Source organism: Calypte anna, chromosome 2, assembly GCF_003957555.1.
Source record: "Calypte anna isolate BGI_N300 chromosome 2, bCalAnn1_v1.p, whole genome shotgun sequence".
Taxonomy (NCBI): domain Eukaryota; kingdom Metazoa; phylum Chordata; class Aves; order Apodiformes; family Trochilidae; genus Calypte; species Calypte anna.
In genome coordinates, this window is record NC_044245.1 from 40,743,990 (window position 1) to 40,768,021 (window position 24,032).

A 24,032-nucleotide genomic window follows, 5' to 3' on the forward strand; every position below is an offset into this window, starting at 1 on the left:
AGGATTGATGGAACTGCTTATTGTTAAGGTTTCCCATCCTTTCCCATTAAAAATATTTTTTTTTTCAGTAGCTGTAAGAGTAGGATTAAGTTTACTGAGCAAGAAGATTGAGATTAGCATATGGGGCTGAGACTCAGAGCAGTATTTGCTTGCCAAGGCTCAGCAGGTCTCTGCTACCAGGATATCCGTGGGGCTCACTGCTGCAGTTCAGTACACTGACTCCAGAGGAGAGGAGAAGAAGATCTCATTGCTATCTGTTGCTCTGTTATCTTCATGTGTGAAGCTTCAGGTTTTGATATTGTAGAGGAGCCATGGCACGTATGGCTTATTTGAAGTTCCCAGTTTACACAGGAGTTGGGACCAATGAGAGTATGTCTCCTAGTGGAAGGATAGGTGGGTTTTAAGTAGGACTGTGCTGTATGATGCACAGTGTTCTGAAAATGGAGGCCTTTCCTCAGAATGTGCACCAAAATATAATGCTAAATTTTTAGTTAATTATATATGCCTCAGTTGCCTACCTGCAAACTGGAGATGAACAGTTCTCTGTCTTCTCAGAAGTTAGGAAGATAAATTTACATGTGTTATAAAGCTTGCTGTCACTGTAATGAAAAACACCTGCTGAAAAGTCTGTGCAAACATTAATAATTCTGTCTTCAGAGCAGAGTTTGAACGCTGTACAGTAAACGTGGTATGGTATTTAAAAAGTGATGAGAAAATAAAATTTGAAATATTTTGTCATTTGGTTAGCAATGCCCATCCTACACTGAGAACAAGGCAGGGGTGCCTCACATCAGAATTACGTGTAATTCTCCATATTTTATTCTGATGAAGAGGCTCAAGGGGCTAGTTAGGAGGGAATAAGAAGCCTTAATTCTGGTACTCCAGAAATTTTAGCTGTTCACTTTTCAACTTGCCTTTTAATATACTTTCTGTTGTGTTCTAAATTTCCACCTTAGTTGCCTTATATAAGCTCCACCAGGCTAGCGTAGAAATCCCAGTATCATATTCCAGAAATCCCAGGCTCGGTATGACACCTCTCCGCTGGCCAAAAGGAACTGGTATTCATGCTGGCAGACATGCAACAACCGCCAGCTCTGAGGAGGAGGCCAGATCTGGGGACTGAGCTCTGGAGGTATCTTGGAACCACAAGAGGAGCAGAGCCACAGGCATTGTGGCTCCTGGAGGAGACAGTGAGTGGCAGGGTGTGCAGCCTCCTAAGTCCACTGCTGGAAGGGGTTTTTGATAGCTGGGTCAGGAAAGGCTTGTGGTGTTCAAGAGGCAGTTCTGCTGAACCCAGTCAAACTGCTGCCAGACACTCCTGTGGGACACAAGTGTGCACTGGCACACTGACACCTCCCAGCCTGCTTGGATCACAGGTTAGGTGTGTGTGTTTGGATATAGAAAGCCGTCCATCATTTCAGTTCAGAGACTGTCTGGTTCAAAGCAGCAGACTGGAATTTAGAGTCCCTGTTCTCATTCATCTTTACAGGAGTTATACAAATAAGTGTCCATACATCACCTGATTTTTTTTTTTCTGCCTTGCTGGTTAGTGCTGTTACAAGGCACTATTTGAATTAGCTGTTACTCTGTTTTCTTCATGCAAGGAGGAGGCCGCTAAATTATTGCATGACATTAGTGATATAAACACTGTAAGGTTTATATACTGCTCTTTGTAATGCTGAAGAACAAGCGACTGACTTTCTGTGACAGTGAGAGCATGGGATCTCTGTCACCTTTCTCTAGTAGCCAAGAATGTAATAACAGAAAAGACCAATTCAGAGAAGCATGCAGAGAGAATCTTTCATTTGCCCTTTTGTTCTTCGCTACTGCTTCCTTCTACTTGATCTCTCACTTTACACCTAAGACATGTTTCTCTTGCTGTTGAAGAGTGCTGAGTAGAGATTGGCTCTTATCTAATATTATTTGGTGTTAACTCCCCTGTTCCACTCAGGCTGCAGTGGCTGCGTCAGGGTCATGCAGGTGGAAATGGGAATATGTGCTCCACTGGTAGTTGAGTCACTAAGCTGGTCACCCAAACTGCTCTTTACTTAAAACAGCCTTTTTTAAAAATCATTTATTGCAAATAGAAATCTCAGCTGCCAAGAGAACCACCTGCATATAAGCATGCAGGTAGTGTAGTGCTGGTTGCACGGAACACATTAGAATTCCATTCTGAATGATGCAGATGTTTAGGGACTTGCAGTGGCTTTAAGGTGACCCAGAGCTCTTAGAGTAACTAGGAGCTGGGACAGTCCTGTGGGACATTTACTAATATTACCATACTTTGGAAACAAAAGCAAAGAACTTGCTAAGAGCTGACATTTGCAGCTAAAATATGTAACTCCCAGAGAAATGCAAAAGCCACCCTTGGTTTTCTCCTAGCAGTAAACTTGAAATATAGTCTGTAAGTGTGCAATGCCACTTCCCAATTAAAAAATGTGCCTTATACCATGTCTCAGCAAGGGTCCAGCAGTGAAGGACAGCACATATCACTAAAGTAATAGGCACAGTGCCAGATGGGTTTGGTTGTTAGACCAATGGGAGAAGCAAACTGCAGAATCAAGGAATTTTGATAGAACTGTTACAAATGCAGAGGCTTTAAAGCACACAAAACAAACCCAAGAGCTTCTTACATAGTCCCTGCTGTTGAGATAGGAATTATGAATGTGCGTGGAGGAAACAACTAAATGCATCCCTCTTTATCTCCTGGCTGCTGCTCAATGAGGTAATCACTTGCTTCTTCTCATACTCAGTACTAAAATTTGTATAAAAGAGATCAAGGAAACACGAAGATTGCAGATGATGTCTGGATATTGTTATATATCATTACACAGGCAAAAGCAATGTTAAAAAGCATTAAGGTTGCAAAGTCAAGTGTTCAAAAGGTATAAAATTACAGAGTAATGGTTGTCTATGCAGTTCTAATGGGCTTCTCTGTGAACACTCATTATCTTTTTATTATTCATTATAATTATCCCATTACTCATTAACCTTAAATGTGGGATCACTTGGAATTTTCCCCCTCGTTCTTTTAATTTAATTTATGTGTGAAAAAGGTTTTAGCTTTTTCTTTTAAAAAAAAGAACCTGAAAATGCCATGCCATGGCATATTGACAAATGGATTGTGAACAAGGTTGAAATCTTTCGATTTATCACATAGACATGGAGAGAGTCTGGCAGCATTAGATTTTAATTGTCTATGTGGACCAGTGTTAGAAGGGGCTGGTTCACTTTACAGCTGGGCGTAGATGATTTTTGTTGACAACAGAGGAGTGGTCAGCATCAGGGATCTGTAGTTTATGGCCAGGATAGAATGGAAGAGCTGTCTTTTTATTTCCTCAGACAAATCTCTGCCTATTCTATTTTCAAGCATTTTGGCTCCTCTCTTGCTCTTTCTAGCCCCCCAAATCATTTCTGCTCTTCTTAACTACCTGGTTGCCATTGCTGCTGCTTTTTCATTCTTATTTTTACTCAGTTCTTAATCTTATGTCCCATCTTGTATGGGTATTTCCAGCTCCTAATTTGATTTTTCTCCACTCTAGACTGTAGCACTCACTCACCCTGGGCTCCTTTTACAACACTGATGCATTGTCTCCTCTTCCCTCTATAACCTAGGCATAACCCTCTTTTATTCTTCCGCCTCCTTTTGTGCTCCCTCCTCTACAGCTCCTCATCTCAGTGAGTGATGGGCAATACCCCAACAACACAGCAGGATTATAACTGCAAACATAATGCAATGCCCTACAGGACTACCAGAGTTAGATGCCAGCATGTCCTGCCATATCTGCAATCCATGCCTCCAAGCTGTGCTGCTCAGGTGAGACCAGCACTGCTCTACACAGGTCCTCTTGCTGTGTGCATGCATTTGAGCTCTTTCCAGCCACTATCCAAGCAGGATGAACCTGAACATTTTTTGTATACCACAGCCACCACTTTATTCCAACACAGAAAAAAAAACCCCTCCTATCTTTCCTGAGAAGCAAGAAAAGAACACATGGTTTGCTGGAAATTTCTCACTGTGAATTTGAAGGGAGGATGTGATCTACAGCATGGAAATACTCAGCTGAAATGGCAAAGATCTGAAAAAACAGTACTTCAACTCGAATGAAGCTCTGATATAATGGGAAATATAAACCCCCCACAGTAATAGAATGCTACTGGCCTTTCTGATGAAACATTCAAATAAGATGACTAGCACAAAGAAATAACTATTGCTAAAATGCAACTCCAAAAATGAAATTAAATTGAGTTGTTTTTTTTCTCCTTCCACCTCTTCACAGTGCAGAAACAGCTTGGTGGGAATGTACAAAATGGCCAAACCACAAATTATCTGCAGACTGATTTTGTGTTAAGTATTTCAGCTGGAAAACTGTATCAATAGATTAATATTTCACTCCTGCTTGCTTTAAGTGTTTTCTCCTTGTCATTCTTACCCTGTTGTATGTGAGGTGATAAATTTTTGCAAAGACTGTTTTTATGTTTTTAAGCTGATATATTTTGCTGCTGTAGGATCCTGAAAAGACAAGTGTGTTGATTTCAGGGGTGTGCAACTTGCAATTGTGGGGAAGGAAACGATACATCTATACCCAGCAGAATATTCTTTACAGAATGTTCTTTAAATCCCTTTTTTGAAAAGAACACAGGAAGAGGTGAGATGGATTGGGTCCTCAGTTTATGAGACCCAGTTCTTCCTCTGTTAATGAATTTAACAACCTCACCTTCTACTATGTTTTAAACTCCCTAACTGTCACATCTCTTCTAAGGCACCTCGGCTAACATGAATTTTAGATATCTATGGCATGCAAGTGCTTTGTCCTCCCATCTGGCACCATGGATTTCCACATGAAAAAGAAAAAACTCCATGGTATCTATTTCCCCCCTCCTGCCCCATTAATATTTTGAAGTCTAAATACCCTGAAGTAGCTGTGGCTGAGGAACCAGGGCAACAGACAGAAAAAAAAAAAAAACGTTAAGAAAAAAGGAAAGTACTTGTGTTGGCAAGATAGGGGTTAGGTGGGGACAAGAATGTAAAGGAGACAAAATGGATGAAGGATTACAGAGTAAAAATGATTTGGGAATAGGATGTTGGGAGAGGTGAATAGGGTAGAACAATAGGGAAGTGTGTTTGCTGAATGTGAATAGAAATCATTATAACGTTCCCACCATCTCCTAATAAAAATACAGTAGCCTTGAGTCCCTGTGCTTTATTAAAAACTCCAGCTGGAATATATAAAAGAAGGCAGGCAAATTATTCTCAAACCAGATAACTTTTCAATGAAGAAGAATGAAGAGGTTTGATGAGATTTTTTTTGAAGGCAAAAGTTAGTTGATGAACAAGACTGAAGAAAAGATGCACTGGTGAAGGGAGAAAGAAAAAAAATGGTAGAGAGAAAGTAAAATTAGGGAAGACTTGAGCTATAATTAGCATTTGTCTGTTTGCAGGAAATAAGCAATCTCTTACCCAAAGAATTTCTCTGGTACAGTAACGTGGCAGTCCCAATTCTTCTTTTGTTAGATTTCAGGTATCACCCTCCCTTTCTTCCTCTGGAAAGTTGTCAAATACAGGATCAGGAGGCTAAACATTTCTACAGTGTTTCTTCAGAATGAGCTTGGTATTGTTTAATGGACAATGAGCTATACTGCAGCTGACAAAATACTGATTTCCTGAACCAAATATATTCAGTCCAATACATTTTCTTTAGTTATGATGGACAGTAACCTGGCGTGACATAAGGTTTGATTTTGCACGGCAGGTCGCATTGGTTCTCTGGTAAATGGAGGCTGTCCATTACAAAAAGTGCTATTATACCTCTAAAAGAGTGAACTGATCTGAAAAATGGAGAATTGGTTCAAGTCTCCAGCATACCTGCACGTCTAACTTTTTACCAACTCCCAGTACTGTCCTTCTCCATTCCCTATGCATTTTCTCCCTATCTGGGCGAGACAGAGTTTGAGAGCCGGAAATTCCCTCTCAGTTGGGAATTGTTAGGCACAATCTTTTGATTCCATATTTAGTGGACACTTGTCATTTTTCTTGTAATGTCATAGGGAAGCTTTACATGTTGATAACAAAGCACTAGAGGTCCTATTAAGTGTTTTTGTGCGCTTTCCACTTCCTGATTGTGTTTAGGTAAGAAGGAGAGCAGGAATATTTTTTGTGGCTGAAGATTACAGTTTCTCATAGCCTGTATTTTTTCTTCATTTATAAAATACTTTGGTCTGAATACACTCTGAATTACTTTAGGGCTTACTGGAGCAAGCTAAAGTGCAGATTGTTTTTCCCAGTCATGAATTTCAATTAAAAGCAAACAACTGATGAACACATTTCCCCAGAGACTGATTTAAATACTGGTATTTCTTCTGCATAATTCCTAAACAATATTTTCCTACATGTGTAGAGAATAAGAGAAATTTAGCTTAAGATATTTTTGAAAAAAATATTAGGCTTTTAGTCTTTGATTTTTCCTTCTTCAGGGAAAGCAAGCAGAGAAATTTCTTATTGCAGTTGGGTCAAGGCAGAATTTCTATGAAAAAATTAAAGTAGAAAAATCAAAATTTGAACTAAACTGAAAAGGTCATAATTTGAGATTTCATCAAAACTGTAAAATTTGCAACAGTCATAATAAAAAAATATTTTTAGAAACACTTTTGAATGAAGTTTTGGATTAAATTGCTAAGGTTTTTCCCTAATTCTACTGCTTTTTAGAAGGGAGTCTGTTAGCAGATGAAATGGAAATCATTATCGAAGGCTCCTTGAGGCCTTATTTACAGCCAGCAGTAGATGAAGAGTTACTTAGTGGGCAAATAAGCCTGCCAGATAGGAAAGAGACAAGAAGAAATGTGTCTTGGCACGCTGGGAAGGATAAATATGGAGAAAGCAGAAAGTATTATATTCGATAGTGACGGAATTTAGCCTGAAATGACCCATTATTCTTGCCTATTGTTAATTTTTTCCCATGCAGAAAAATGCCACAGCCTGTGTGTTCCCTAAGAGCAGCTGTCTGGATGGTGGAAGAACTAGCTGTTTACATACGTTATTACAGATAATCTGATGATGCTTTGTTTTGGTGTCCTACCAAAGTCAAGGTTCCCCTGTGGTACTGTAAAAGCATGGAGATTGTTCTCACCACAAAGAGCTTCCAGTCCAAGCTCATGAGACAGAGCCAGAAGGGAGGGAGAGGGAGAAGTGGTTTGTCCAAGGTCACAGTGTAACTCAGGGGCATCATCAGCAGGAAAACAGGACCCAGACCACCTGGGTTTAGGTAAATAGGGTTTTAAGCAGCATGATTGCTCCTGGGTAAGAATGCCCACACGAGGCATTACGAGGGTACAGCTTCAGCTGTTGAGGGTGCTGGTGGAATTAGAGCAATAAACTCACCCAGGCACATGAGCCTCTGCTCCAGGTTTTAACTGTGAGAGCCCCATTGCAAGGAGACCTTCTGCCAAGGAGTGTTGTTGAAAATTTAGCTAGAGGAAGGAAAGAAAAAACAAAACAAAACAGCCCTCACTTCAATTAGAGGAAAAGATAATTCCTTTCAAGTTGAGAGGCTCGACTCCTGCTGGCCTTTGTTCTTAAGCTTACCCGCGCTGTAATTTCATAGAGCAACTTGAATAATGCCAGTTTGTTCTGTGATTACCCTCAGCTGGAGCACAAAATTAATATCTCACTAAGTAATTCCGTACATGATGGGTGAACATTCAGTCAAACATGCCCTAAAAAGCTAGGATTTTCTGTGTTTGCTGGAACTCTCTCAGTGACAATTAATTGCCTGTGTTCTTACGTGTTTATGAGCCTCAGTAAACAGGCGGCATATTTACGTCTCCCCATTACCTTCAGAAATAAACTTCCTTAAGAAAGAAATTACATGTTCCCTGATTGCAATCTGATTTTAAGTAAACAGAAGGGTGGGGAAAGTGACTAGGAAGCAGGACTTTGGAGGGAACAAGGTGGGAAGCAGAACATTTTCCCCTCTGAAACTGTACTGCATTTAATGCTGGTAGTATTAAGTTAATATGCTGTGAGACTGAAATAGCCTTGGTTTTAGTCCTCTCACTGTTTGGGGGTTTGTTTTCTCTTTTTATCTGAAGATCTTAGACTCAGGAACACACATACTATTTACTAATTTGTGATGTTAAGCTCCTATGGAAAATACAACCTTTGAAAGACATGTCTTCTAACCTGTGCAAAATCCTGGTGTTTTCTGAAAGACCTAAGTTACTCATATGGAATCCCTTTAAGGGTACAATGGTGATATACTACAGACAGTTTTCCTCTCCCATTTCTTCACATTGCATTTCTCTGCCATTGCACTGCCTGTTCTCCTCATGAACCTCCACCAGAACCAATAGGAAGTATCAGTCCTTCTCCCTTTGAGTCATATTTGCTTCAGCCTTTACCAGACAATGAGGGTTTGTGAGGGGAGAAACCTACCCTTTGCTGCAGCTGGGGCATCACCATTGCCTGGTCAGGTTACTTATTTCTCTTCCACATAACAGAATGAATTAACGCTTGCAAAGCATTCTGAGATGTGTAGGCAAAAGATTGTGGACAAAAGAATTTTAATATTATTTACTTTGGTAAATTAACATCTGCAAAAAGAGGATTTTAACACATAACTCAGTGTTGTCTGTACAACTGGCTGCTATTTTCATTTGCTTTTGCAGGTAAGAGATTATATCAGATGGATAATACCATTTGGTACCTGTGGATGTTCACTGTTGTTTGTTTTTCCCCTAATTTTTTTTTCTGCTATATGAAAATTTCGGATTGAGCGTTTACATAAAGTGTAGACCAATGGAAATACCTGAGATATAGTATTAAGACAGAAGATGATAAAGTGAGAGATAATGTTATGATGGATGGATGGATGGATGGATGGATGGATGGATGGATGGATGGATGTCAAGCCTTTGTTGTTGTCCAAACCTTCATACATTAACTCATTCAGATTAACTCTGGGCCATCTGCAGCTCTGCCTAATTATAGACTTTGTTGCTGTGATGGTTAGTGCTGAAGTGGGGGGGGAAACATGACCCATTTTTCATGCAGGTTGGAGCTATGCGTGTGTGGGGAGATGTCTGGTGTTTGGTCTCTTGTGAAAGGTGATGATAATGGTGGCGTCTCCCTGCCCAGGGAGGTTGTGGAGTCTCTTTCTCTGGAGACATTCAAAACCCATTTGGACAATGTGTTCCTCTTTGACCTGCTGGAGGTGACCCTGCTCTGGCAGGGATGTTGGGCTAGATGATCTTTCAAGTTCCCTTCCAACCCCTAACTTTTGGTGATTTCTGTGATTCCTCCCCCCCCCCACGGTTATCACATGCTTTATTTATGGTTACACCAGGATATATCGCTTGTTAGAAATTCAGTTAGGCAAACCAGCTTGATAAATGAACTATTAAATAGCAAGATTCTGATATCTTTAAGGTACCTGGACTGAAGGAGCTTGACAGATCTAGAAATAAAATCAGTATTCTTCTTGTAAACCATTGTAAACAAGCTGTCAAGCATCACTATGGTCTCATTTGAAAAAAGCTTTAGTGCATAACTAGAGGGAGTAAAAGCAGAGAGACAGTGTAAAAAATGTAAGCCAATGATAATTCTTTTTTTTTTTAATTTTTATTTTTATTTAACCTAATATATTACTTTAGGTGGTAGTAGCTGTATTTCCACTAACCAACAAGCACATATTGTCTCATCCTGACTTAGCCAATTTGACATCATTTTTCAAAAGTTAATAGTTCTAGAGAAAGCATTGCTACTTTTGAAGAGCAAAGAGCTAGAAAATATTTTAATTAATCCCTGATATTGCTAACTGTGACTTCAAAAGGTTTCCATAGAATATGTAAAAAGTTTTCTTAAAAAAATTAAAAAGGAGTATATGTAGAATTGTATTTAAAAAAAAGAGCCAACTGAATTACGTTCTTCTACTAGGCATCCGCTTTTTCATTTAATTCATTTTTTTGTGAATGAAGATATCTGCATTTTATGAAAGGTAAAAATACATCCAAACATATGTAATTTCTGTACTTTGGGCTGCCAGGAGAAGCACTCTCTTTTTTTTTTTTTTTTTAATTTTTTTCCTGTGAGATAACGCTGGATTTCTTATCCACAGCTTTGGTTGTTGCTGAGTTAATATCCTTTGGCACTTGCCTTCAAATGCATTTGGCTGTCTGTTTTGCAGTTGATTTGTTCCTATTTATTCTATTTCATTTCTAAATTGAAGAGATCTTTATTGCTCACCTGTCTTGTGAATCTCCCTCCAGGTTGGCGACAAAGGTGACAGCAGCACCTTGTCAGGTGTGTTGTGACTCGGCACACTTGCTGGGTTCCTATGAGTGGGTCTGGTGTGGGCTGGATAATGAGCCTTTGATAGGAGGGAAAAAAAGTTGTGAAGTTTGCTTGCTGTTGCTTTCTGGAATTGAACAGCTTGTCTTTTCTTTTGAGGAACATTTATACTTAACACTCGGTAGGCAAACTGCTATTTCAGTTTGCAAGTGGATTTGGTTATTCAAATGCACAGGCCAGAAAATGAAGGGGATTCTATTTAAACAGCATGCTCCCAAGTCACAGATGATCTTTTTGATGTCTGTATTTTGCAAATGGAAATTTTACATTTTCCAGTGCTAGCATTTGTTCAGAGGCTGTGTGCTATCTAAATCTGCCTTTGTGGCTGTTCATCTGCATTTTTGCTATGCTATATTGCCTCCTGTCTTCTCCCCTTGGCCCCCCACTATTTTATATTGAGTGCTTATTTTTGCTGCCTCCACACTAACTTGCATCTCTGAAGGCTCAATCATGCAAGGTGCAGCGCAATTGGAGCAAACAGCAAAGACTGCTCAGCACCTCATCAGGATTACAGATGAAAAGGGAAAACCAAACCATCTGCATATTTAAGACTTTTTCTGGGAGAAAGCAGGAGGAAGGTGGAGCTGTTACCCACTCAGATAACAGTCCAGCTTCTCCTGCAGCCCATAACCTTTTCCAAGTTGCAAGAAGTGCTGGTGCCACTGGCCAGTGCATCTGATGAAGAAATCTTGTGTTGAAATTTCATGGCATGATGTGAAATATTCACTGTGGTCTGGTGATATAGCCACAATGGTCCTTCCTGGACTTAAAATAATGGGTGAAGCAAACCTTGCATGTTCAGATAGATATCTTGGTCAGAATGTGCGTTTCTCTGCTTCCTTAGTCTTTCTTTTTTATTTCACCCTGCACACATAGGTTCTTTCTCCCCCCAGATGTGGCCACATCCACTTCTACAAACAAATCGCTTAGCAAGAAAAGCTGTGTTAATGTCCTGAGGGAGAAGTGAGAAGGTGGGGAGAGAAGCACAACAACTTAATTCTGGCAGTTGAAAGAATGATCTGAACATTGTCAGGCTCAAAGTATCATGTACTGTCAAGTAATCACCTCTCTTCTGCAGATACTGCTTATTTCATCCTAGAGGAAAGCAAGGGGGGAGGGGGGGAGGGGGTAAAAAAAGAGTGTAATCAGGAGTATCACTGGAGTGTCACACACTGCCATGAGAGGCAGTGTATTTAAAACTGAGCAGCAATATAAACCCAGTGCAGGGCCAGGAGCTGAGCATTGCAGGCTTCCCCCATTCCTCTTTTCTCCATTCACCTCTACTCTGAGGCAACACACAGCACTGATCAACTTGCACTTCAGTAGGAACTGAAAAGACTCAATAGTTTACCCAACACTGGCCTTTTGTTTGAATCTCTTTTAGCAGGTTTGGAAGCTGAGGTAGTTGTAGCGCTCCACAGTTCTCCTCCAGATGGGCAAGAGCCCTTGGGTAGTGCCTATGTAGTGCTCTGAGAGCAGAGCAGTAGTTTTGCAAAAGTTTTTCTCCTGAAACGTGGGGCAAATGCTTGTGTAAGAGTGACATCTTGTTCCTACCATGTGTCACAGGACTGCTACCTAGATGCCAATAAATACTAGTCATTTACACCTGGTCAGGAAAGCGCTGTGTATCTGTGTAGTATGCACAGACGTAAAGGCAGTATTTTGAGCATGCGTATGGCTTCCCACACTGCCTGTTTCTTTCAGCTGCTTTCTTTTGCTCATGAACTAGCTGGATATGGGGCAGTTTTAGGATTCCATAGCAAAACCTTCTCCTTATGAGAACAGCAAACTGCCAGAGTAAAGTGTGATATTTCCATGTTCCTGTCATGGGCAAGCACGTGCCCACAAACCAAAACACAGCTGGCAAATCTAATTTTAGCTACGCCAGCCTTGAGAAGTGTCCCTTTAAAGAAATTCTTTTTATAATTTTTTTTTCTGAAGCAATTTGGTTGATAATACAGCAGCTGACAATCCCGCTGCAATACTACCGACGATTTAAATAAAAACAAAAAGAAACTGCTGCCCCTCATTTTTTCCCCCTGAATTTATAAATAGGCAGCGCCACTGTAAAAGGGCCCATGAATCTGATGAAGTGTTAAGGAATAAGTGACTGGAAAAACAAGAGAAGAAACACCGGGATTTGTGTACAAGAGGAAACATTTTGTTATTCACGCACTTTCTTACTGGTGATTTATAGTCCTGTTGCAAGACACACTCTTCCTCCGAGTTTTTTTTCGAAGGATAAACATTTGGGACCTCTGTGCTGACACATGTCCGGCAGGCATGCGATTTGCGGCAGGTGTGGGGTTCCGGTGCCACACCTGGCCCTCACCTGGCTGGGGGCCGCGGCTGGGGGCGGGGGGCTGGGGAAGGAGGCAAGGCCGCCTTGGGGGGGAGGAGACGGAGCCATAGGTAACTTTTGTGGCCCTGTGCTATTTTCACACGGCTGGCTGAAGGCACCCGTAAGTCAGGCCGGGCGAGTTTTCTCTTTACCCTCTTCCTCCATTTTGTTCCAACTTTAAATAAACCAAGTCTTATATAAGCGGTCGAACAAACTATGTATTTAATATGTCTGGCCCCGGGTCGCCTCTCCACGAAGTGCCGGATGCCGGTACGGAGTAGTTCACTGAGGGTGCCTTGGGGAGGGGAAGGGAGGACGTCGACTTCGCTGCTCGGCGACCGGGCTCCGTGACCTTCCCCTGCCTGTTCCTTAAATAAATAAATAAATTATAAAATGCAGCGTGGGGCTTCTCTCTCCCCTCCCCGCTCCACCCCTCCCTGGCGTTAGGGTTTCCCGAGTCCCACGGCCGCTCTTCCCCGGGGCGGTGGGCAGCCGGGGCGGGCCGGGCCGGCTGGGAGCGGGACGAGGGCCGCGGGGAGCCGCGGGCGCGGAAGGAGGGAGGGGGCGGCCGGGGGCGCGGAGGCGGCCGCGGGGCCTGCGCCGGCCTCCCGGGGGAGCGGCGCGCCGAGGTCCCGCCTACCGGCGGCGCGGCGCGGAGGGGGTTTGAATGAAAGACAGGACGAGCCCTAAGCACCATGTCACTCCGTGAGGGAGGCAGCGGCAACTAGGCTGGGGAAGGCTCTTCCCTTCCCTCCCCTCCCCTTTTTTTTTCTTTTTTTTTTTTTTTCCTTTTATTTTTCTTTTTTTTCTTTTTTTTTTTTTTTTTTTTTTCAGTTGGAAAGGGGGTGGGTAGGGAGTGAGAGGGGAGGGCTCGAGAGCGGGGCGAGCCGAGGAGAGGACGAGGAGAGGGAGCGAGCAAGCGAGAGAGAGAGAGAGCGACAGAGAGAGAGAGAGGGAGAGCGAGAGAGCTGCTCTGCGGAGGTTTGGAGTTGCACTGTCTTCCCGGTTCCTCTCGCAGGACGTTTCCCTCCCGAGCCGGGCAACGGGCACCGCCGGAGGCACCCTGCTGCCAGCGGGGTGAAAGCGGGCTCCACCGCCGCGGGCAGCCGGGCAGGGGGCTTCTACCCACCCACCCAGCCAGCCAGCCCCACGCACACACACCGGCACACACCCCTCTCTCTCTCTCTTTCCCCCCCACTCCACTCCCTCCCCCTCTTCTTCTCCTCCTCACACACACATATATGTGCGTGCGGGCGCGTTTTTGGCTGCGCTGGAAGTAGCGCGCTGTAGACGGCGAGGAAGTCTCGGCAGCCTCCTCCGTCGCCCGCGCTGTCAGGAATAGCGGCGTGAGAGGAAGAAAGGCCCTGGGGCACTACACCCTGCCAACGAGTTCCCTGCACCAGCCAGAAGGACTCCAGCTACATGGGCAAACGCCTGGACCAGCAGCCAATGTACCCCCAGTACACCTACTACTACCCCCACTACCTCCAAACCAAGGTAGGGGCCGGCGGGGCCGGGCGCTTGGCGGGGGATGGAGAGCGGAGCGTCGCAAAGCTGTGGGCTCGCCTCTTGGGCGATTTTTCCCTCGCTTCCTCGGGTTCGGTGTTAGGCAGAGCCTAGCTGGTCGGCAGAAAGCAGGCGTGAGAGAGGCAGGAAGATTACAGACTGCTTCGCCGTCGTTTCTTTTATTTATTTATTTATTATTATTTTATTTTTTTTTTCCCCCCGGAGGGCTGCTGGCGTCGGCTAATTCCTTTTATTGTTCGAGGAGACCGGTGCGGTTAACGCTATCGTACCACCACCGAGCAGGTAGCGTGTTTATTATGGCACAGGATAAGGATTGTTCTGGGCAGCATCAGGCACGAGACGCTCTCTTGGTGGCTTTTCCAGCGATCTCGACAGTTTATTCGGAGCTTGAAAGCATTTTGCTGTAAGAAAAGCTGTCGGTGGCAACTCAAACTTTTAATCAGCTGTGGAGGAGATGTTGTAGAGCTCGGACCTAACCGACTGTAAGGCTGGTGGAGTTTGTTTCAGTGCATTGCACTGCTTTTAATATTTCATTAATTATTGAGGATGATTTGGCTGTACTCCGTTGCATTTAAAAGGTCTAGAAATACAGGGTAGCTACTTTTGGTGAGCGTATCTAAGCGGGGGACTCTTTCTTTCTTTTCTTAATAATTATTTTTAAAATGCCAGTAAACTGGAAAGCAGGCCTCCATCTCCTGAAGAAGCTGAGTGAAGTCGATGCTACATGGCCATGAGTTAGTTAATTAACACTTTATTTTTCTAATACCATTGTATAATAGTCTGCTCTCTGAAAAGGTTTCCTGTGTGGCCAAGGGACAGTAACAAAAGAAATCCCTAAACTTTAACAGACCCTGTTAGGACACTGCATTAAAAAAAAACAAAACCAAAACTGAGAGAGAGAGAGAAAAGAAAAAATCAAATTAATTTAATACTTCTCTGAAGTGTGACCTCACAGCCACAGGTTAACAATTGCAGTCAATAAACTAATGTCCTTTAAGGGGAAAAAAAAATAGGCAGGGTCCACACACACGTGTATGGCTCTGAATACAGATACAGACGTAGCACTTCTGTGGCAAATTTAACACATGGGACATTTGACGTGTGTGTCTGTGTGTGAAGTGCCACGGGGGAGGCTGACTTCTCCAGACTTTGGGTTTGAAGCACGTTGATCTGGCTTCAGTTCTGAAAGGATAAGTTATATTTCCTTGTTAATAAAATTACTTGGCTGTTAACGTTTATAGCCCAAGTACTGCATTATATAAATTAACAAATTGTCAAAACTGCTATTCAGGCTGGTTGGAGTTGCAATGACACCAGAACCACTCAATATGATTACAGCATTGTAATTCATGGCAGGGTTACCTCTTCCGTCTTTGCTCTGCTGTTTCTTTCACTATACCATGCCAATTTTTTTTTCACATAACATTTAGCCTTTTTAAATTTTGTATTTTTGAATGATTTTTACTGTTTGCGTTGATTTTTGGGTTTTTTTATTTTTATTCCTTTCAAGGTCGATCCAAATTGTGTTTTACCTTTGTGGCCATTTAGTGTGTATTGTTGCTGTTGCAGTAGCAGCCTGTCACTAGCTTGACTGCAATATTGCCCATAGCTTTAACTGTTTGGGGGATTGGGGGATGCAGACTGATGCTATTCCTCAAAACCTGGCAAGGCAAGGACATGAAACAATTGATGGTGGTTTTTTTGAAAGAACAATAGCTTTGAATATTGGAGGAGAAATATTGGACATTCCATGCCTTTTATTCTTGTGGCTTATGTTGTGCCATTCTTTTTAGTTTATTTTTTCATTTTTGGCTAATTTTCTTTAACTTCGTCAAATAAGCTTTTTGAGGAAACTAACCTTGTATTTAAGCTTAAAATAGTAACAATAGCTTTTCCATACCATAGCTTTTTTTAACCTTATGCTTTAAAAAATAAACTAAACACACTTTTATAGCCAGTATATAAAATTATCAACCTCTGAAAAGTCCTACATGTCTGTCTTTGCATGCACGCACTGTGACCATAAGGACAGGTAAAATTGGAAATTGGTGGTGTGTTTTATATGGCATTAATTTATTTTTTTTTCCTTGCTCCACAATTAAGTGCATACATAAAACCTAAATAATAAACACAAAAGCACACATGTATATATACACAAGCACACAAGTATTTCTCTTCTATAGACCGAAAGAGTTCAGAGTAGTGCAGACAGGCAGCATCTGGATTTTGTTACCTTAGAGCTAGCCATCAGCTTCTGGGACATTTTAAAGCAGTTAGATCCATTGTATGTCCAAAGCTAATAGTCGGGTAATCAAATAACTTTGTGGTGGAAAGCTGTATCTTTTATCATGCCTGTTGGAGCAACACGTACTAATAAACCTCTGTATGATTCCAGCCGTCCTGTGAACTCCAGCTTTTTATTTTCTCAAAACTCTTCTTTGTACTGAGCATAGTAGAAATCAGCTCTGTAGAAGGAATGTGTTTTTATGCTCATAGTCATGCACACTGGGGGTGTGCTTGCATTCATTTGTAATTAAGAAAGAAATTCTAGGCTTTCTTATGGTATTTGTGTACAGCTTGTGAAATCGAGAATGGCAGCGTGTTTAACGGGCAAAGTTTGGAAATTCTTGTTCCCCACAGCATTTGGGTGCAGCACTGCTTTTTCTTTGATTGTTTGGTGAAGTTTTCTCAGCTCTTCTTTGGGAAGTACCGCGGTACTGCACATCATGTCCTTCTCGCGGGGGAGCACGGAGCTGTGCAAGACCTCGGTCTCTGCTCTGTGTTTGTGTCTTCTAACATAGCTACCACGTTGTTGTGCAGAAATGGTGTAAATGAATAGCTATATGGGTAACGGGATTATAAATAGAAAAGATGGATTCCATATGTTTGTCTGATCGCTTTAAGTTTTTAGTGTTTCGTGGCCTTTTGTGGAACATAAAGCACGCACTCTTATTATTCAATTTACTTGTTCTACTTCATTATCAGATGCCACCGCTGAAGCTAAAAACTTTAATTGCAGGTTTAGATAACCCTTTGTTATCCAAGAAAAAAGAAAGGGGAGGTGGGGGGAGAGTGTTATGGTTTTTTGTTTGTTTGGTTTTTTTAAGAGACAATGGCAAGGAATTTAATATGTCTCTTAAGGACAAGCACTGAGTTTGAGGAAAGACATAACCTTATTTTTCTCATTTTGGCACGACACTGTTTGGCAACTGCACTTTGAAAGTACAGCATTGGAACTTCTTTAGGCAGATACTGAGAGCAGAGTCCAGTTGCCTTAGGAGTTTATTTCATAATAAACATATTTTTCTTACTGTTTTCAGTGAAGGATGTTCTTGTGTTCTTGCTGCAAAGAATATCGCAAGGAGGTGGTTTAACTTGTATATAGCTGATGAGAATGTATAGTAGCTTTTTGGTTTGAGACATTAAATGAATTTCCTTAGAAGCATCCTTTCTGATGGCATAACTACTCAAGCAACTGGTTTACAGGGGTACATTTTGAATTGTCTCATTGATGATACCATTGTGGTCTGAATTTCTTTCCTTAGTTTCTTGCTTGCCAATGCAAATTTTTTTCTTTATGCCATTTTGTAGGGAGGAAAACAGACCTAAACAGCACAAAATATCATGTAATGATACGAAAAAGGGGGAAAACATTAATCAAATTATATGAATGTATTTCTAAGGGTCTCTTAGTAGATGCTGTATTTGATCTTTGCCCTCTGCAGCTTACAATTAGACCTAGCACTTGAGTACATTTTCTCTGTGGTCTACTGAAAAAACCTGGATCACCTGTGTAGCAAGGAGGAGGTGCCACAGTTACCTACCGATAGGAATTACTTGGTTTACAGTAGCTGTACCTGCCTTTTGAGTAAAAATGCACTGGTTTGGCTGCTATTTCCATGCGGTTTGCTTTCGTGCATTCTCAAGATATTTCCTACGTATTAGTCATGGTTTGGGTTTGGTAGTTTTAACTCTCATGGTGTTGACTCTGCTATCCTGTCAGAAGGCTGAATTACCCTGAACGGAGAGGCCGTGTTTGCTGTACTTACAATACCTCTTCATCTCTGTATGACTGATGCACATGTGAGAACACTTGCAAAAGGAAGAAGTGTGATTTCCCAACACCTGCATGAATAAAATCTTGTCTCTGTGGATGTGGAAAACATGCAGACTAGCCAGCAGGCAAGAGTGGCTTAATGAGCCTGTCCATGAAGTGACAGATCTGTGCCCCAGCTGAGGAAAAAAACAATTGGGAAATTCAAACAGGTGTACTCAAGAAAGTTTAAGCACAATAAAGTAATTCTGTGGGTACACATTTGGGTATGTGTTTGTGTGTTATGTTTCTTTCTTGCAATTTTTTGGAGCATCCCTTGACATGAAGGGATTGGGGACCTCTTTTGATTGCATGCCACAAGTGTGCCTCCTTCCTTGCTCCATCACCCTCTTTTTAGAGAGTGTATTTTTGGAGTTGGTGCAAAGCTCTTGCTTCTCCTCACCTTGTACCTACCAATCCCATGCTCTTTTGTCACTCACATTTTTGCTTAGTGAGTTTGCTGCATTCCCCAGTTTTGGGCCATCTGGCCATGCAGAAGGTCTTGAAGAAAGTGTTCCAGATACGGAGATGCCTGACGGGGCTTCTCTGGCTGGTAGTGTTCAGATTGTGTTTGGTGCCTGGTGTGAAGCAGGGGTCAGGTGTAAGGAGTAATTCATCAACCACACACTGATTTCAGGCTGCATTTCCAACCATCTGCAGCTTGGATTGTTGCCAGAGCTCAAAAGTCTAGCCCATGTGATTGTGCCAAAGTAAAGGCAAACGCTTGCAAATAGAGAAATGCATTTCTAGGAATGAAGATGGTTCTCACTTAGCCCCTGTGTGATTCAGTATGTAGCAGCGTGTTGTAAATGCCTTCGAGAGCTGCCCAGAGGAAATATGAATTAGTTGAATTCCTGTTTAAAAATATTTAAGCCTGGCTCTAATTTTGACAGTAGTATTGGTATCTAGCTCTGGTATTTTACCAGTTGCGTTAAACAATAAGAAAGACAAAAATTATTAAAAAATTATTTTAAAAATGCAAATTATATGAAAATGTTTGTTTTCCATTTCTGTTTGCCATTTATCCTTACATGTCTGGATGAAAATACTTTAGCTGCTATAAGGAATAACATGAAATATATTAAAATATTGAATTTCTTAGTCGATCTTCCTTTCACGTGTTGTCTCAGAACAAGTCTGTTTAAATTAAACCAATAACAAAACCAAACCAAAACAACAACAAAAACCTCAACAACAAAAACAACTGTGGGGAAGGAAAGTTCAATTTTGTTGTTCTTTTGAACATTTCTGTATAGCTGTATGCCAGGGAAATTTATTTTGCAATAATATATTTTACTTCCATAACAAAAGATGCAAGTTACAAGCATTTGTCAGATTAGTCTACATAGATCTTGCTGTGGCAAATGCTGTTTGTTTAATAGTTACAGTTTGAATGCACCTTCAAAAGTTAAGTACAATACTTGAGAACTGGGCTGGATTGGTTTTTGATGCATGTGGGCCTTTCAAAGTTGAGTGTGATAGTATATGGTCGTTTCAGTTATCAGACTCTCAGTTCTTAAATTTCCATGAGTTAAAAACCAGATAAGAAAAGATGTGTTCCAAGCAGGATGCTTGAGTTCATTTCAGGTCTTGCAGTAAGTAGCCTGGATAGTGTTCCCTTTGCATATAATTGCAAGCAGGATTTAAATTTTTTTATTATTATTATTTTTTAATGTGTGTATGTGTGTGGAGGAAGTGGGTTTGTCACTATCTATATTCCAGGCAGGGAGTTTGAGTTCATTTGCAAACAAGCCCATTCCGGAATGTCCAGGAAGAGAAGCAGATTTTTTTGAGAAAAATAAGTGGGCTGTGTTTATTATTTTTTTTGTTTTGTTTTTCTTGAAGAAAAGTCTTTTAATGTTAGAAATTTTATGTAGAATAAAATGGTTGATGTGTCTCCAGAACTTGCTTCCAGTGCTGCATTAAAATTGTGTTTTGTAACAGTCTCATCAGCTACAGCTGTATGTGATTAAATAGTGTAATATCAAAAGCATGTGTGAATAAGAGCTTTTTATGATATAGTTGTTCCATACCAAAGACTGCAGATGGGCAGAGAAGGGAGACAGAGACCAGTGATTTACTCAGATATTGTCCCAGCCTATGTTGTGAGTGTTCCTGTAGAGATGTTTACCCATAGAAGTGAAGAAGCTATTGCTAATGTTGAGTAAGTTGGGGAGGAAGTTTAGAAGCAAACACACAGAGAGCTACTCTGGATGTACAGGGTACCATCCTGAAAATGGTATCTAGTGGTGCATAATGACATTCCAATATTTGAAGCAGCTGATAACAATATTATTGAAAAGAAGTTCTAATGAGAGGGATCCGTTCTGCTTCCCTTGAAAAATCAATGAAAGAGCTTCACTTTTCTTCAGTAAGGCAGAATCAGGCCCACAAGGCACATACTGTTCTCTGTGGCAAAACCAGGACAGCTGATCAATATGCAGGTTTTTAAAAAGAAGTACAAATGCAGATTACAAAAGAAAAAAGAACTGTCTATCAAAATGATTCTGCATTGCACAAGTGGATGAGGTCATACCTCATCTGATATTTGACAGCATTTTGGGTTTTCTGTGGCTGTAATTTCTATTTAACATTATTTATTCTGATTTATAATTTTAGAGAATGAGCAGCAAAAACCAGACGCTCTGTCTTTCTGTCTGTTTCTTTGCCACAGTTGAGACATGATTTATACTTAGTGGAAGTGTAATTGCCATGGGAGAGGTCTCATATGGAGCCCAGTGCCTATAATGAAGATTAGCAATTTCTTTGACATAGTAAGCGTGGTTAATCCACAAAAAAAGTAAAAGGTAGAGAGGAGAGCCTGGGTTTGCTTTTATTTATATAATTCTTAAGATAAAAATACTATGTAGCTTCTTTGAAATTTGAAACAAGTCAGCCTCTTTTCTCGGGATACAGTGTTTCTAAATGAAGAACTGAAGCAAAGGTTGCTTCTTCTAGCTGTAGTTGCAGATTGGAGCCTCCTAGTGAATTCCTCAGCCAGACCATCTTTTTGATTTTATTGGTTTAAAGTAAAGTCTCATCTCTTCTCCAAGTAGTTTGTATTAGCAGAAAGATTTTTCAGGCCTGGTATTGTCAAATAAGAAATTTTTTTCTTCTTTTGATTTTTTTTTTTTTTTTTTTTTTTTTTGCTTGTTTGTTTGTTTCTGTGCTTGCTTGCTTGCTTGCAACCATTGTTGTAAAGTTAGTTTCACTATCAAGTATGGTAACTTTTATTTAAAATGTAAATATTTACATTTTTAAGTGTTTCATTTGTCATAAATTTATGCAGATTAAAATTGTTTGGACATATTTTCCATAAGGGTTCCTCTGTTAATTGTATTGACTTTATTCAGATGCAAATGAATGAAATAAACCACTTCACTAATATAGATCATGATGGAAGCCCAAAGATGCATAAGATTTCATGTTTAATGTAAAACTCAGTGATACTTCGTTCCTTGTTGGTGTCACCAGGACACATGTTTTAAGGATGGTACGCTGTGGTTGATGATTTGTGGTCTGTCATGCAGAGGAAGTGATGTCACTTCTGTGTGATTCAAATGTATTCAAGAAGAAAAGTTGCTGAACAGATTTGTATACCCCTTCCCCAAGTATAAATCAAGCAGTGGTTCCTTCCTCTGCTGCGAGTTTGCATTAATAGACTAAATGTGGAAGCTGCTCTTGAATATCTCCTCTTACTCCCTCTTAGAGTGCCAGAGAAATGTGGAAGAGTCTTACGGTTAGACCCGCTTGATATTGTTTTATTTAACTGATTGCTCATTTGGCTTCTGTCCCTCTCCCTTCCCCACCCCCTCTCACAGCCCTTCCTCTGCCCAGCTATATTTAGAGACCGGCCAGGCTGAGCCATGCAAAGTTCAGCATCGACGCCGCCCGGGAGCCTGACCTTTCCGCAAGCATCCCCGCGCTGGTGGGAGGTGGCAGGGCTGGATCAGCCATCGTTTGACTTGCTTGTGGGAAACTGTCTGGTTACTTGAAACACCACGTGATGTGACTTAGTTGCCTTCCTGGGTGAGAAGCTGGTAACCTTCAGCCCGGTGTTACTGGAGGGTGAGAGGCAGAGCGAAGATACAGTTGAGAGGGCAGAGGGTTTGTTTCGGATGTACGGTACCAGAGCTGGCAAAACCTTGAGGTGGTGAAGTGGTGACCTGGGAGATTAGGGGACTTCAGGTGGAGGTGTTTCACCAGAGGAGGAGATAAGAGAGCCTGATGTACTGCTACTTCTCAAAGGGTTGTTTTTTTTTTTAAAGCTAGGTATCCATAGTTACAGCAGGAGAGTTAAAATCTAGATTTCAGGGACTCACCTGGTGTAATGTCCTCCTTCCCTTTAAAGAAGAAAGTATTTGGCAGTTCTTAAAGCTGGAATGATGTGCCTGTGTGAATTCCCTGGTGCTCTGAGATCTGCCTGTTTAAAGTTTGCTCTATTTTCCCCTCTTGTTCTAATTTTTCAGTCTGTGGAAAAAAAAATGGCATTGCAGTCCTTAGCCATATAAGGGACTTGTTAGTTTCTTTATGTGGTTGGGAATTGTTTCTCCTTTTGGTCTTCAAAGGCTGTTGCTGCTGAGTTTGCTTTAAAGGGAAGGAACTGCTTCTTGCATAGACAAAGGCTGAAATCCTTATTTCTTCTCTTTCTCACATCTCTCTGACCTTTAATTGGGGCATAGGCATATAAATAAATTCTGCTTGTTGGTATCGTGCAAGTGGATGGATGCTCTTAGAAAGAGAGAAGGATAATGGGAAATGCAGTCTTCCTTTCTCTTCTCTCGTTTTATAGTGATGAATTTGGTTTAGTGCCAGTTAGTAAGTACATGACCTTTTCCCTACATCTTTTGAATCATGACAGGGGGTGTCAGAGCTGCGTTAGTTATCTCTAGTTAGTGATTAGTGTTAGTTAGTGTTAGTGATCTCTAGTTTCAGCTTTTAACAAACTATGAAATATTAGAAATGAATTAGGTCACTTGGATCTCGGCTAATATGTCTATGATGCAGAAAGGAGATTTCATATTAATGAAGCCTAAGACACAGCTTAAAATACAAAATTCAGATTTTTGTAAATATACAATCAGCAGGGACATATCACATGTAAGTCAGAATAATTTATCTTGAAAATATTAGTTTTATAATACAAGCCAAACCAAGATATTTTTTTCAAAGCTGGTGTTATTGGCAGCATGCATGTAGTGTTCAATCCAGAAAATCCTCTCTGCCTTTCAGCCTAATTAGAGTTAAGTTCTTCAGTGTATTTACTTTAAGATCAGAACTGCCGACGAGACTTTTTCTACTATCAGCAGAGATGTGCCTACACAGCTGCCAATGTTCTGCTTAGTTGATGCACACAAACTGATCATCTACCATATGTAACTGAACGGCACAATATCTACTTGTTTTGTGTGCAAATGGCACTTCTGAAATTGTTCAGCAGAAGGACACGCTGGTGATGAAAAGAGCTGTGAACGGCACAATGATTAAGGTAAAGAAGAGGACCGATGGCTCTTATGCAAGTCCCTGCCTGGTTTTTGCATTCACAGAAACTCCCTTTATACCTGAAAGACATCAGAAAAAAGTCAGAGGCTCTGCAGTCCTTCAGATGTTTGACAAAGCGTGCAGTGGGACTTGGCCAGCTGAATGCTATACCTAGGCTGTATTAAGACAACGTTTACTGTGTTAAGGTAGAGCTGCACTACGTGCTGTTAAACAGCCCTTCGTGA

General features: G+C 41.2%; 1 protein-coding gene across 2 annotated transcripts in view; it reads left to right on the forward strand.

The window, feature by feature from the left end:
• The window catches only part of RBMS3 (RNA binding motif single stranded interacting protein 3), a 706,020-nt gene that overhangs the window by 251,219 nt on the left and 430,769 nt on the right, over positions 1-24,032 (forward strand). Inside the window, exon 1 of one of the 2 annotated variants that reach the window (XM_008504366.2) lies at positions 13,611-14,183. The exons of the other annotated variant lie outside the window; for it this stretch is intronic. Within the exon in view, the coding sequence (XP_008502588.2) occupies positions 14,109-14,183 (75 nt within the window). The 5' untranslated portion in view covers positions 13,611-14,108. Of the gene's footprint in view, positions 1-13,610; positions 14,184-24,032 lie in introns of those variants that run through there. 2 annotated transcript variants of the gene reach the window in all.